Source organism: Hyposmocoma kahamanoa, unplaced genomic scaffold (genome assembly GCF_003589595.1).
Source record: "Hyposmocoma kahamanoa isolate Upper Pololo Valley unplaced genomic scaffold, ASM358959v1 95, whole genome shotgun sequence".
In the NCBI taxonomy this organism is placed as follows: domain Eukaryota; kingdom Metazoa; phylum Arthropoda; class Insecta; order Lepidoptera; family Cosmopterigidae; genus Hyposmocoma; species Hyposmocoma kahamanoa.
In genome coordinates, this window is record NW_020654972.1 from 4476979 (window position 1) to 4491567 (window position 14589).

General features: G+C 34.6%; 1 protein-coding gene across 5 annotated transcripts in view; it reads right to left on the bottom strand.

The window, feature by feature from the left end:
- Positions 1–14589, bottom strand: part of LOC113238232 (protein sprint) — a 380231-nt gene that overhangs the window by 203155 nt on the left and 162487 nt on the right. For 2 of the 5 annotated variants that reach the window (XM_026475032.1, XM_026475029.1), the window contains exon 2: positions 7951–8302. The exons of 1 other annotated variant lie outside the window; for it this stretch is intronic. In XM_026475032.1, coding sequence (XP_026330817.1) covers positions 7951–8114 — 164 coding nt within the window. In that variant the 5' untranslated portion in view covers positions 8115–8302. Of the gene's footprint in view, positions 1–7950; positions 8303–8530; positions 8624–14589 lie in introns of those variants that run through there. 2 more of the 5 variants (XM_026475033.1, XM_026475030.1) reach the window with 2 other exon arrangements.

The window sequence follows — 14589 nt, forward strand, 5'->3', positions numbered from 1 at the left end:
GATATCCTTGTCCAACAGCGTTTACGGAGTTCGTCGGTGAAATAAAATATAACAAAAATAAAATCCTTTTAACACTTAAAGACTTTTAAGGCCTAAAATAAGGAATGCATTAGTATTGCATTAAAATAAATTAATAAAATTTAACTAAATCCGGACTTTACTTCAATAATAAGACATTTCCATATTACCATCTTTCCTTTATAAATAATAGGACTTTCAATAACTGTGTTCTGAATAACTTTTGTAGCCTTTGCCGGTCGAGAAGGTCGAATAATCGTACGGGTGTGACGTCATTTCGGTTCGGTTTCGAATACGACAGTTTGACGTTCGATTCGGGTGTTGTGAATGAAAATGAAAAGAAATCGTACAATATCAAATCAAATCGACAACTGAGTTATCGTAAGGTCCTGAATCGACCCCCAGGCTCCGATTCTGAAACGTAAGGGAGCTGGTGATATTACAGGCACATGGGACTTGTCAACTATGTCTCAGGGTGACGGGTGCAGTGGCAGTGCCCCTCAGAACTTCGCGGTTTGGAGCTCTGAGTCGCACTGCAATTGCTGACAGGCGTGTCACTTTTGCTTAGGCGCGCCCGATTTATTCGTCCCTTCACTTGGTAACATAAAAAAAAAGTATTCGTTACTGTAAAGAGCTATACCGGTTGAGCTGGCATTACCACAAAGCGGTAAAAGGTTTCTTTGCTTAAATAAAAGGCGAAAAAAAATGTAAAGTACCTTGTTACCATTAAGGCGAACAATTTTTTCTAGAATTATTCATCGAGTTTGTTGTGATTGCTGTCTATTGGATATGAAAATATTTTTACGGGTCTAAATTGCGTTTATTCGTAGACTACTTATGGGTCTATAATTATTTACCTAAGTGACTTTTGGGATGTTAAAAGGAACATCATAATGAAACCTGTGTGTCAAAAAGATTTAATACAAGTTAATCGTGAAAGCAAAATGTACGAAATTTTGCCTTAAATACGACTCGTGCTTAATAGTCGGACGTATGTTACTTTATGAAAATGTATCACATACAATATTCATTTGAGCACTTCATAAATTACTCGTATTATCAAAAAAATGTGTTTTAAAACTCTTTTACGGTGCAAGTCATAAAATATCCCAAGGGCTAAGTAAAAATATCGTTTCGCATATCTTTTTTTATTATATAGTATTATTATTTAAAAGGAGTGTAATTTGAAAAATCACAGCTTCCACACCAAACCTCGGGGGCCATTCGCTATCGTAAAACATAACTGTTTTTTATTTGTGCTATTATGATTATTTATTTTTAGCTTTCAAAGGAGTATCCACCTTATTATTTAAGGTTAACGTTAGAAATTTCGATGGCAATTCATTTAGTGATTCTTAAGGGTAACGATACATAAAATACAGGGTGACATCCACGAAGGATGGTCGAACGCGACTTTTGCAACTTTCCGTCGGAGTAATTTTGGTATTGATTTAGTGTAAGCAAGTTTAGAATTTAAAGTAGTAGCAGTAGTGCTTCTTGTGAAAGAGTTCGTCCAGGAAAGTAGCCATCATACCTAATTTGCCGCCAAGGAAGGGTAAGTAAGGGTAAAACTACAGGTAAGTACATGGGCACAGACTCATTTAGTAGCAGAGCTCCTCATGAAATAGTTCATCCTGGGTAGTACTGCCACTTCACGTATTTCTACCACCAAGCAGTAATGTAAGCAGTATTGCGTTCTGGTTTCCAAGGGTAAGGATTTTAGCGATTTAAAACTCTGAGTGGCACTGCAACTGTTATGGACAGGCGTATCGCTCACCATCAGGGGCACGACCTGTTCGTCCCGTCAATTAATATCATAAAAAACATTGTTTATTGATAATGATGATGATGGTATGATGATAAAAACATACACATATATAGACAAAGCATGTTGTTAATGATCTTTTACCCGAGAAGTCGATATAGTTTCACCGGGGGACTAGACATAAGCTGGGGTTGTACCCTATGTTGTGGATATTCAAAGGATTCGCACGAAGCGTTACACTTCCAATTATTTATAGCGAACGGCTGTTAAATAAAAATCCCAAACTGACCGCTAAGACTTGGGCCTTTTCAAGGCGATTAATAGGCCATTTTTATTTAAATATCATGACGGGACGAACAAGTCGTCCGCCTGATGGTAAACTACACGCCTGTACATAACAGTTGCAGAGCTTTAAATCGCAAATATCTGAGGGGCACTGCCACTGCGCCCGTCACTCTGAGACATAAGTGGACAAGTCCCATGTGCCTATAATTTCACCAGCACCCTTACCCTTCTAAACCGGAACACAATAATGCTGACGTAACTGCTTGGCAGCAGAAATAGTTAATGTAGGCAGTACTTCCCTGGACGAACTCTTTCACAAGGAGCTTTGCTGCTACGAAATTATTTAGGCGTGCATGCTAAATCGCCACTTTTTTACTTGTTGAAAAGTGGAAAAAACACACATTAAAAAAGTGGATAAAAAGGAAAAATTCAAAATACCATTCGTTATTATATTTTCGCTGCCTACTTACTCTGTCTCTTTAGTACAAATCACTCCGACTAGCCATCCTCCCCTTTCATTAAAGTTATAGTTATATGGTACCCTCTAATTGCGGGCTCGCTACTTCAGCCGTGAACCGTATCTTATGTTCGTGATCGTGTTTTGTTTCTCGAGTCTCTGCAATGTTTTTTTTCTTATTTCTTTTTGCAAAAGGGCATTGCACCCTTGAAACAGAATGTATTGTTATTCGTAAGAACATTTCTTAAGGCGTATTAAATTTATACCATGTATAGCTATTCAGGATGTCATGGAGAGTTATTTAGTTTTCTAAGATTATCACTGCTGAAATGCAAATAGTTGCAGTGGTTAATTATTCTTCTTCTTAGTGTGCCGCTTATCTTCAACCATGAGATTTTCCTTCTGCCACGACTACAATTTCTTTGTATTTTTCCCTGCATTATTAGTTGGAGAATCTGGTATCTATTGCCCTACATTACATTAATTATTGGGTAATTATTGTGATATAAATAAATGTATGTTTATTACATATGTGTGCTAAGTATATTTATGTAGTGTTATATTCATTTTATGCCATATTAATTAATATTTGTTACTTATGTGGAGCCTGTTTTATAGACTGGTTTATGATTGTAGCACCAACCGTTTCTTTTTAATCTATTATAGGTACTTGATGGTTGACTTGGCAGAGAATGGCTTATTAGTTTAAGTGGGCCATTTGTACATGATTTATCCGTTCGACTTAAATTCGGTAAGTATATCATGGGAATCCAATGACATCACAATTGTAAGGCAACTTTGATCTGATGTGGTACTAAGGGTATCTGCAGACTACCCAAATTCCGCTGTTAGTTGCTTGTGACAAAGACTCATAAAAATAATGTTTATCTTATCATATTTATGTGTAATATCTACTTTTCTCTTGCTTCATCATCACACGAACATAGAGGCTATACAGCTACTTGAAAATACAAATATAGTACGTAAACTACAAAAAACTATACCTTTTGAGTTAGTGTAGTTAATTACAGTGAATAAAATAAATATTATTGCCAATGTTAACTAATATTGAAAGATATTTTGTCGATGTACAATTTCTTTATCAGCCGTCTCCGTGGCCGAACGTTTACCATGCCGGACTGCCACACAAAGGTTCCAGGTTTGATTCCCGGGCCGAGAGAAATATTTGTATGGCCTAGATTTATTTCTCTCGTGAGTTTGAGTGTAATTTATGGTTGTCTATGTGTATGTCCATGGCATCCGCAACACTGGGTTTCCCCACTTTTATTTTAGGAATTTATGTTAATTTAAAATTGCATATTAGTCTTGTAAAATGGCTAGATTGTAATTAGTACTACGGCTTTGTATTGCTTTATAACAAATTTCAAAAAAAAAACTTTTCTCTTGGGATAACTTCATACTTTATCCACCTGGGAAAAAATAAAAATAGTAAGAGATCGGCAGATCGACAGATACAGATTTTTACTGATCACGATAACATAATTTTTTTTAAATGTCACATGCGCCCTTTCAACTAACGGCGAAAGCCTACTCCTCAACTGCTTACAGTAGAACTATCGTGTCATTCTACGAGTTGTTAGCTTAGAGATGGTGACTTTATTGACTTTATGGAAACACTATTTTGTCATTTCCATCTGTTAACAGATGGAAATAATTAGGTACAACAACAGAGGTTGTATAATAAATGAACAATTGAATTTTACACTACTTTGTATCGATGTTTCTAAACTTGTTTCCGCTTCTCGGACACTGTAAGTAAATTAATTAAATAACAAAAGAAATGAGTTTACATTCGGATTTTCTTACATTGGTTTCAACCACTGAAGAATAAAAACAATGGAAGTGCCGTAAGTCTCGATTACTATCAGAACCGCTGTCGCCAAACGAAAACAAACAAATGACAAATACTATGAAATCTTAATAATGATTGATCGTAGTTTCTAATTTAAAAAGATGTAATAAATGACTGCTAATATAATTTAAATATTACCTCGTCGTGATATCGTTCAAAGTCCAAAAACTTTATTTTATTCAACGTGCTGCCATCTTGCGTTCAGTAGCTGGACTATGACGAACGACAAACATCTCAACGAATAGAAAGTAGTATCTTCTCGATAACAGATGTCTTCTTTAACGTACACATTGCGTAACTTTATTTCGAACAATTAAGTTTAAAATTAACAAAGCACTCATGAAGCATTTTCTCGCTAAAATATCGTTCGCTACTGCAATGGAAATATCTAGATGTTTACTTAGTCCCCAAAAAAATAAAACGACCATATTGCTCTGGAATAATGTTAACTTTCATTTGTTGCAGTACGAAAAAATTCAATCATCAATGATATGAAATACTACCACGGGCAATATTTTTGGTACGACTATCATTTTCAACCGACTTCAAACAAAAGGAGGAGGTTCTCAATTCGTCAGTATGTTTTTTTTTGTGTGTATGTTACGCAATAACTCCGCCATTTGTGAACCAATTTTGATGATTCTTTTTTCGTTGGAAAGAAGGTACCTCAGATGTGGTCCCATTTAAATTTCAAGAAAATATTCCACCTCTAAGGGTGGCAAACTAGGGGATGAATGACTTTTGAGGTCGGTTTTTTTAACCGGAGGTTAGGTTATTGCACTCGAAAACAGCACAACAAAGTATTTTTCTACGATTTTAGAGAATTTGACACAACCATACCATACAAAGCGATAATGGTGAACTGAACCCAAGTAAGCCTAATTGGACTTACTGTTGGCATGCGTGTGTCGCTAACTAACCACTTCTACTATTTATTGTTTTGTAGTTCCAAACACTATACAATAATAAACACACATTGACTTTTTATGTAAACACACGATAGTTTGCTGTCATCGTCATCATGAACAATGTTGCCAAAGCACCCACTATCACAAACAGCGTAAACCATTACTTACAGCCATTAAAGACTTATGTTAAGCTCCTTAATAAACGCGGCAGATACAACCGGACTTTCGAAGAATGCAGAAGTAATGAGTATTTGCATAAAAGATGCTGCATGGAAACTCCATACAATTTGCATTTAATTAGATAAAGTAAAATGGAGATACACGTATGAGATCAACCGTGAATAGATAATGACTTATCAGTCTTCACGCAATTTTAATACGCTTTTCTCATGCTAAAAGAAAGTTGTAAATATGTTTTTATTATTATAAAAAACATTTCACTTCTTCTTACTCAACACACACGCCTTTTGAAGTGTCGCTCACGCACGCCTTATTGAATAAAATCCTTTAATGTAAAAAACTTTCAAAATTATTGTAAATCTAACTTTATACGAAACGAAAATTGTCAAGCTCCTTCAGGTAGTCCCTGCCTATGATATTTTAAAATAATTTTATCAATATTAGATTAGATATTTAAAAAAAAATTCTGACTTGTTCCTCTCATGAGAAACTGCTTTACAAATAAGTAGTGTAATTAATCAATTTGACGATTTAAGTATTTAATTATGTAATTTGCTTACCTATGAAATATAATATTTTAAATATTGATTTTTAAAACAAAAGACTTAATAGATAAACAATAGATTTTAGAATAATTGTAAAGAAGTTATAAAAAATAATAACCGTGATCACGGCACTTTATTACTAAAACATTTGATCTGTATTCACCAGATGCAATAAATAACAATAACGTACAATCAATGACCGAAGCTGATGACGTAGAAACAATATGAACTCAATTAACTGATTTGAATAACGATAGAATGTAATTGATAGTAATGGGAGCCGTCATCGAAGCACGCGAGCAAATGCAGACGAATGAGCTGGATAAATGTTTTCGGACGTTCACAATTTATCTTTTGTTAGTGATATTGCTGAAGTACTAGATATAGCAAATCTGATATACAATACAGGGTGTAATCGTCAAGTGTGCCCAGGTGATTATTCCGTAAATATAAGAGATATCGAAAACTTTTAAACTGATATCGAAAACACGTTACCTAATGAGTAAAACGACATCAATAACTTTTTAAAATAAAACTAGGAATATCTAAAATTTTAACGTTAAACGCTCCCATACATACACTAAGCTGGAAACATATAGATTTCGAACAACTTTCTCAGCAAAGATTTGTCGAAATGATGTAAGATACCAAAAGACAATACATAGTTTAAAATAATAAAAACACAATGACGCCAACGAAGATACTGACAAAGTACAAAATGACACATTTTTCGTCTCTGAAAATGAATCACAATTTTTCAAGGCACAGGTAAGACAAATGCCCAAACAATTATAAACGACTACAACAACGGTTAGATAAATGTGATTTTTTTGTCACATTTCGCAATCAGTGACGATTATTCAATTGTTTGTACAATGAATAAAATTACATCCATGCAGCATTATATGCAGTCGGAAGTTCACTGTACGTGCTGCTTAGACAATGCAATGCATTAGACAATCGTTTTATAGCTTTACAAAGTTATCTTGGCAGTTGACAAATCTTTTTCCATTGCTAAATTGCATGTTACCGTGCAGGGGTAATATAGTGTTCCCAAATATTTATCACCCGCAAAAGTGACTTTGTAACTATATAGACATTTGCAGAAAACAACGCCGTGCACAAAGGGCATTAGATATTCATCGGATGCATCACTGCGACGGCATTAAAAGGTAGTAAATAGAGTCGTGGTGCTACGCGCATTGAATTTTATTACTCTTTAAATATAAACTTTAATAAATACCGCACGCAATAAATGATATTCAAACTGGTAATTTTATGACTAGTATATGACGGATTACGCTTGGTGCGTCTTGCAAAATACTAGCTCAGCTTTTATAGACAGCAAGAACGATAAAAATAAGTACTTATAGAATGAAAAAATACCAGGAAATGTAACATGCATTATTTTTGACAATCAAACATTCAAGTCAATTAAACATTTGTCATATTATAAGCAAAATGCCGCAAAAATCTGAAAACATCCAAAATTAGACATGAACATTAGACAACATAACATATGTTGCTTTGATTCCAAAGTAAGTAGTTGAAGCACTTGCTTTATGGAAATCGGAAACAACGACGGTGTCACAAATACCCAGACCCGAGACAACATAGAAAAGTTAGTTTTCTACTTTGAGCCGGCCGGGGATCGAACCCCAGACCTCAGAGATGGCGACACCACGAATACCGGTGTGCAAGCCACTCGACCACGGAGGCTGTCAATCAGAACTAAGTGTGACGTGTTTCCTTAGTAACGGAAATAAGTTTGTAGGTCACTGCTATTAGTGGTTTTGTAAAATTATAGATGTAAGATTATCTCATTATTTTTGCGTTTCGAATCTGAACCTATCTATCATACATAGAATACACTTTTTAATGGCGGTTTAAAAGCGCCAATGGTTTGCATGCAAATTTACCTGTAAGCAAATCTTCGTCGAGTCCACCTCCTCTGTTCACTGGAAGCACTATCTAAAGAAGATGTCCAAGCCCTTCCTTCCCCAGACCTGGCTAACGCCGCATTCCTTGCTTCTGCACTTCTTGCACTCTCCAACAATATCGCTGTGTACTTTGTAATCAACATTGTTTATTTGTTTCACAATCACGAATTTCACTGCACTGACGCTGGGATTGTTTCTCTAATGAGTCACACGACAAACTGTCTTAATCTTACCGCCAAATATAACTATATTCTGAATGTTTTCGTCACATAATATTCCTTTACCAAAATGTATTTGTACTTTGTAAAAAATGTTAATTTCAACGTCTGGACTAACAAAAGGTTTAGAAAACTTGGGAATAACTTAAACCTAATTCAAGATTAACTTACTTTTTACTTGTAAAAAATTTCCTATTACCAACTACTGTATACCAATTATCTTACAATCTAAAAGGAAGTAATTAATAAAGATAACCAATTTGTTGTATGAAATAAAAAATCCTATAAGATCTATGAACAATTTACGGCAACAATGTAACGTACAAAATACACTAACGGACTTCAATAAAAATAATTTGCAGGAATATTTCAAAGCCAAAGAAGATTTCACTAAAGGTATTAGCGTGATTTCAAGTAGTATATCGGAAAGCGGCGACGCGACTGACGAACGAGGTATCCGAGCCGTCATGCCGGGTGACCACCGGCCAGTCATCAGTCCATCACGTATTATTAACCCTCCGACTCCACAACGGGATGTTGTGAGTTACGTTGACACCCATACGAATATTATTATGAATAAGAAAGTTTAGATGTAGTAAAACGAGTCATTAAATTTAAAATAACATTCGAGTTCTTAGGTTTTCGCGATTGTTACACATTTGAAATGAAACAATTTCTTTTGGGATCTAAATCGAGGTTTCGGGTACTTTGAAACTTTGGTTTGTTTAGGACTGGATGTATGATTAGATGCGAGAAAAGTTTCATATTTAAATAACACTGTCCAAATGAACTGAAACAATCAACTATGCAGCTTTTCTTCTGGAGAAAAGACGTTAATCGATACTTTAACAGAGTTTTATTACTAATGCATTTCGTGCTATTAAATGTTTATGATGTGTAAAATTGAAGAGAAGTAGGCGGAGAGTGAAATAAAATGAAATGGCTGGACATAAACTTAAAGATTTGATAATTTCTGTGACCATCACGATTCGAGTTAAGTACACAATGTTTCACTAAGTAACAGTACATACCAACCGTATTATATGAGGAATACAGTTAATTATTTAACTCATTCTAGCCAACTCTTTAAGGACCGACACAAGGTGAGTCTTAAAGCGGAACAGTGTTGCTAATGACAATTTTGTGAAGGGTAAAAAAAGATATGTCCGTTAACAAAAATAGAATAATAGACATGAATGTCACACGTGTCACAATTGCAGGTATTGCTTTTACGAAATTCGAACATTACATGTAAGAGCATAGTTGGAATTGAAGCTATTTTTTTCGTATGTCAAATCTTATATTTCTTAAATCGTATATTTGTTTTTCAATCAAACGAGTCGATTTATAGGTCTAATTCACGCACGATTGACTATGACCTGTAAAGAGCCCAAAACGTTGATTTGTTTGATACACGATGTAGTTCCGAAAATATAGTTTCATATCCAATTTGTAGCAATCGCGAAAACCTAAGAATTCAATAAGCACAGTTCACATACTTGAACAATATGAAAGGCATCTATCTATCAAACGTAATGACGAGTGTAATTTTATTATCGGAATATTTGCTTACAAAATCTGCACCTATCTAAATGTTCCTATCACACTTAGTAGTGGACCTAAAAATGTTTCTGCTTGATATTTTTGCTTCGATTTAAAATGGGAGCAAATTGACTCAGTACACAATACATAGTCTCTGATTATTATTTTCATATTCAAGAAAATTAGATAATTTAAAAATTACATGATAATAATGAAATGATTTCGTAATATCAAATATGTCATGTCAATCAATACTGTCAACAAAAATATCTTATTTTCTTATAGTTATTAATACAAAGACCGAACATAGAGAAAAAGTCTTTCGTGTCCCTAATTTGGCAGACACAGGTGTGCCAAATCAAATTTAATAGCAGCACAGTTCCTTTTCAAAGAATTCGTCCAGGAAAGGACTGCCACCTTACCTATTTCGAAAATATAATAGCAGTAATGTGAGCATTACTGCGTTCCGGTTTAAAAGGGGAGGGGTGTTGGTAAAATTACAGGCACATGAGACTTGTCAACTCATGTCACAAGGTGACGGGTGCAATGGCAGTGCCCACAATATCTTTGAGATTTAAAGACTTAATGGCACTACAATTACAACTTGGTACTATTTAAAACTAAAAGGTTCAAGTTCTGTCAAATGGAAGGAATTTTTCTTCGAGTTCGATCTTTGTATTAATAATTATAACAATGGAGTAATTCCATAATAAAAACATTTAATGAATATTAATCATTATCACCAAACCGTAGATGAAGGACCTCTATCAAGAGAATGTTAGAATATTTATAAACTTCTTCTAAACTATGCCACATATTATCTATCAGCATATTAGATTTTTCAAATATTGTAAATCCAATGAAAATTTCAATTTACAAATCCTAATAATGAAAACAACAAAGTAAAGGATGTGTTGAAATTTTACTACTATGTTTACTGAAACAATTTGCATCATTAGAGCAGGAAATGGATAAATGCCGGTGCACTTTAACACTGACTCATGTTTCACCATGAACCCTATTGGCAATGATTGCTTTAACGTTGGAAAGTGCGTGCCGTTCACACATGGTTTGAGAAGTCCCTTATCAGTTTTTAATTGGGTATTGTCTTGTTCTTTATTGACGACTTATCGTGTTTCAGTCAACACTCTTATAGTAAGTGGAATAGTGTTCAATTTGCATTTTGCAAACGTTGAGTTTTTTTTTCATTTCATAACCGAAAAGCAAATAGATGGAATGGAAGCTTCTGTGTTACCTTTGTAGCTTCTATTTTTAATTTTACAAGAAGATGCTTAACACGGTCATGGACAGCAACAGCGTTTACCGTAAAATTAAATATTAGAACGCAATAGTTCGGTTTACTCCGTTTCGCTATGTGGATCCCAAAAAACCAACTACAAGGCTTTACTGTGTTATTTCCAAGTGCTTTCTGTATAGTTGCCGCTTACTGCTTTTCCATAGAAAAGTATCAACAACTTACTTACAAAATTCAGTTATCTGCATACATTGAACATTTCATGTCGAAGATATAAGAACTATGGCAAGTAAAGTACCTACTGACATTTTTGTGTGCGGTACCATTTAAGTACTGTCCATGAAAGAGTTAAGAGTCAATACAACCTCTGCTCGAATTAAAATTTTTCCCGTACTGAATTGGTTCTATTATTTCAGAATTTACTTTTTTACAAACGAAATTAAAACCATTTCAAAAATGTGTATTCGTATCGTATTCTTCTTCTATTTAGTTCAGTTCTATTTACCTATTGAACACGGCGGTTTTCTTGTAAAATTTCGAGCCAAGTTTGTGATTTCTTTTTGTTTTTAGGAGTCGTGTTTTCACACTGTATAGTAATCAGTCTATATCCTCAATTTTACTAAGTATATATTTTTTCTAATGTGATTGATACAACACTTTCACTGTTATGCGGGATCAACCAAAGCCATTTGAGACTGTATAGACTCTTAATGTGCCAAGCGAGGACCCAACTACCCTTGCAAGTTCGTAAGCTTGCCTTTGTACACTAATATTTTAAACGTTATTTAATATGCATGTAAAAGAAACTAAATGGTGAACAAATTATACAAGAATAAACTTACAAGCCAATTTCATACAATAATAGTCTAGCGTCTTCCATTACCAACCAACCATGGTGGTAGATTTGGGCACACGCCAGTAACGGATCTGTCTTCGGTTAGCGAGATAATAGTTTTAAAAGCTTATCGCGAACGTCAAGCGTATAGTAAATCGTGGTGATTGTTTTCAATTAACCTACTATCTTTTAGTAAAACAAAACAAACTACTAATAAGTTTACTTGTATTTTACCAACTGCCTCAGTGGCCGAACGGTTACCATACTGGACTGCTATGCAGAGTTTGATTCCCGGCCCGGAAGGAATATTTGTATGGCCTACATTCATTTCTCTCGTGAGTTTGAGTATAATATGTTGTCTATTGTATGTCCAAAGTGTCCATGGCACTCGTTGCCCTAGTAGGCTATCTATGAGTGTGAGCGCGCGTTATTTATTTATTTCATTAAGATGATATGAGTTTACAATGCAACAATTTTGCCAGTATCAAATTTAATATATAATTACATACATGATTTGTTCGTAAGTATCATCGAGTATATAACCAGAAATAGAGACGAAATAAGGGCCATATATTCCTGGTAACACATTAGCGATACATCTCTTATAAATATCAACTCCCGTTTGCACTGAAATATAGACAAACAAACTACTGACCTGTGTGTACGTCTACGTATATTCCAAAAAATGTTCTATATTTATTGTAATAAAGATAATGTCTCTAGCAATGCCGTGCTGTTCTATTCGGTCGTGTGGGAAAAACAGCAAAACATCTAATTACAAAACAAATGGAATCACATTTCATCGGTAATTAAATATTAAATGTGTAATTTTGCAATTTTCGTCCATTATGGCAAAGCTCAAGTTAACTGGTCGATTTGAAGTGAAACAGTTGACGACACCCGTCAATTGTTTCGAACTCGGGCTAGCCAATCGGAGCGCAGTTGTCACAGTAGTGATAAGGCAGAATAGTTTTTAAACAAATTGAATCACATTTCGTCTCTATTTCCGGTTATATACTCTATGGTAAGTATATACTGATAAGGTATCCGTGATGCTCGACGTGGTTTCGTCACATCCATGGCTTTCACCCATTGACTTACAATTAAATGGACGTCGGGTCCGCGCTAAAAAGTGTCCGCACTTGTAAGGCGCTAAAATCGTATACAGAGCGCCAAACTCCGCTTTAGTCTTCATTTGTTAGACTGACAGCGCGATACTGCGATGACATTACAATTTGAATTTCGAATAGGTTAACTTGGGACTGTTTTTCGTGGTTTTTGTATTAGACCCGTCGTCCATTTATTTGTAAGTCACTGCTTTCACCCTTAATTTACAATAAAAGCCAGTCAATAGAACATAAAAGCAACAAGAATCAATTTGAAAAGGTTGCTAATATGTGTTTTCATTGTTGTTTGTGCATAGGACAAAAGACTTATGTCCACTTGCACTAAACTTGAGCACGTCTTAAAACAATGCTTAAATTGATAGGACACTCTTAATTCAGTGTATAAAGGATCTTTTGCATTGCAAACATTGATTTAAACGTTTTAGTAGCAGTAAAATTACTTGTGAAACAGTTCGACCTGGGAAGTATTGCCACCTTAACTATTTCTGCCGCCAAGCAGTAAAGTGAGTGTTACTTCGTTCCGGTTTTGAAATTAATGGCATATGGACTGCTGCGCTGTGGCAGTGCCCCTCAGATTTTTGCTATTTAAAACTCGGAGCGGTCCTACAACTGTTATAGACAGGCGTGTCGCCTATTTAAAGACGTACTTAAGTTTATTGCAAGTAGACATTGGCTCATTTAAAAAAAAGTATAATAAAAAGTTTTTATCAAAAATAAAACGATCTCAAATGTTTGTTTATCGGTTTTTTATTGTAATTACATCTATTAGCCAAGTTGTATTGAAATCGGTTAATGGTAAGTGCGCGAAACCGGATACATCCCCTAGTTTGCCACCCTCAGAGTTGGAATATTTTCATTAAATTTAATGTAAATAGAATCAGTACTGAGGTACCCTCTTTCCAACAAAAAAATAATCATCAAAATCATTTCACAAATATAATAGAAATCAAGTATAATAATAAATATATAACAATAATCGCGTAACATACAAACACAAAAAAATACAGTCGAATTATGAGCCTCCCCTTTTTTTGAACTGTTATTTTAATTAATATTTGTATTAGTTAAATTATATCTCTTATAAATTTTATATTACATTAATAATATATTTAAGCAACAGATTTATAAACCCATCTGAGGTTTTCCTGTAAGGCGAAGTTGTGCAACTCCTTTGCCGTACGTACTTATGTAGTCCCATTAAGATTATTAATCTTCAATAGGGTGTACAAAAGGAGCCTCCTCACACGACGTAACATACCTTTTCTGTACGTCTGGCGCACCCTAGGCGTCTATAGGCGAGTACCTTACCCCAATTAGCAAATCCTTTCACCATGATGATAAGCATTATAGTGTATGCCATCGATAGAATAAGCAGAAGATCTTCAATGGCTTTCTGAATCTAAAGCTTCATTCTTAATCATACGATCATATTATATACATATCACATTATTACTACTTCAATTAAATCCTTTCTCATGTCGATTTATCGATTGATCTTCTTTGACACAACTTAAGCATTACAAAATAAAAACAAATGTTTAATTAATACTTATATCTCGTACTTTCCGAAAGAAAAAACCGATACAGACAAGATGCCTCTTAAATGAACATTACGATATATTCATACCATTGGTACGATAA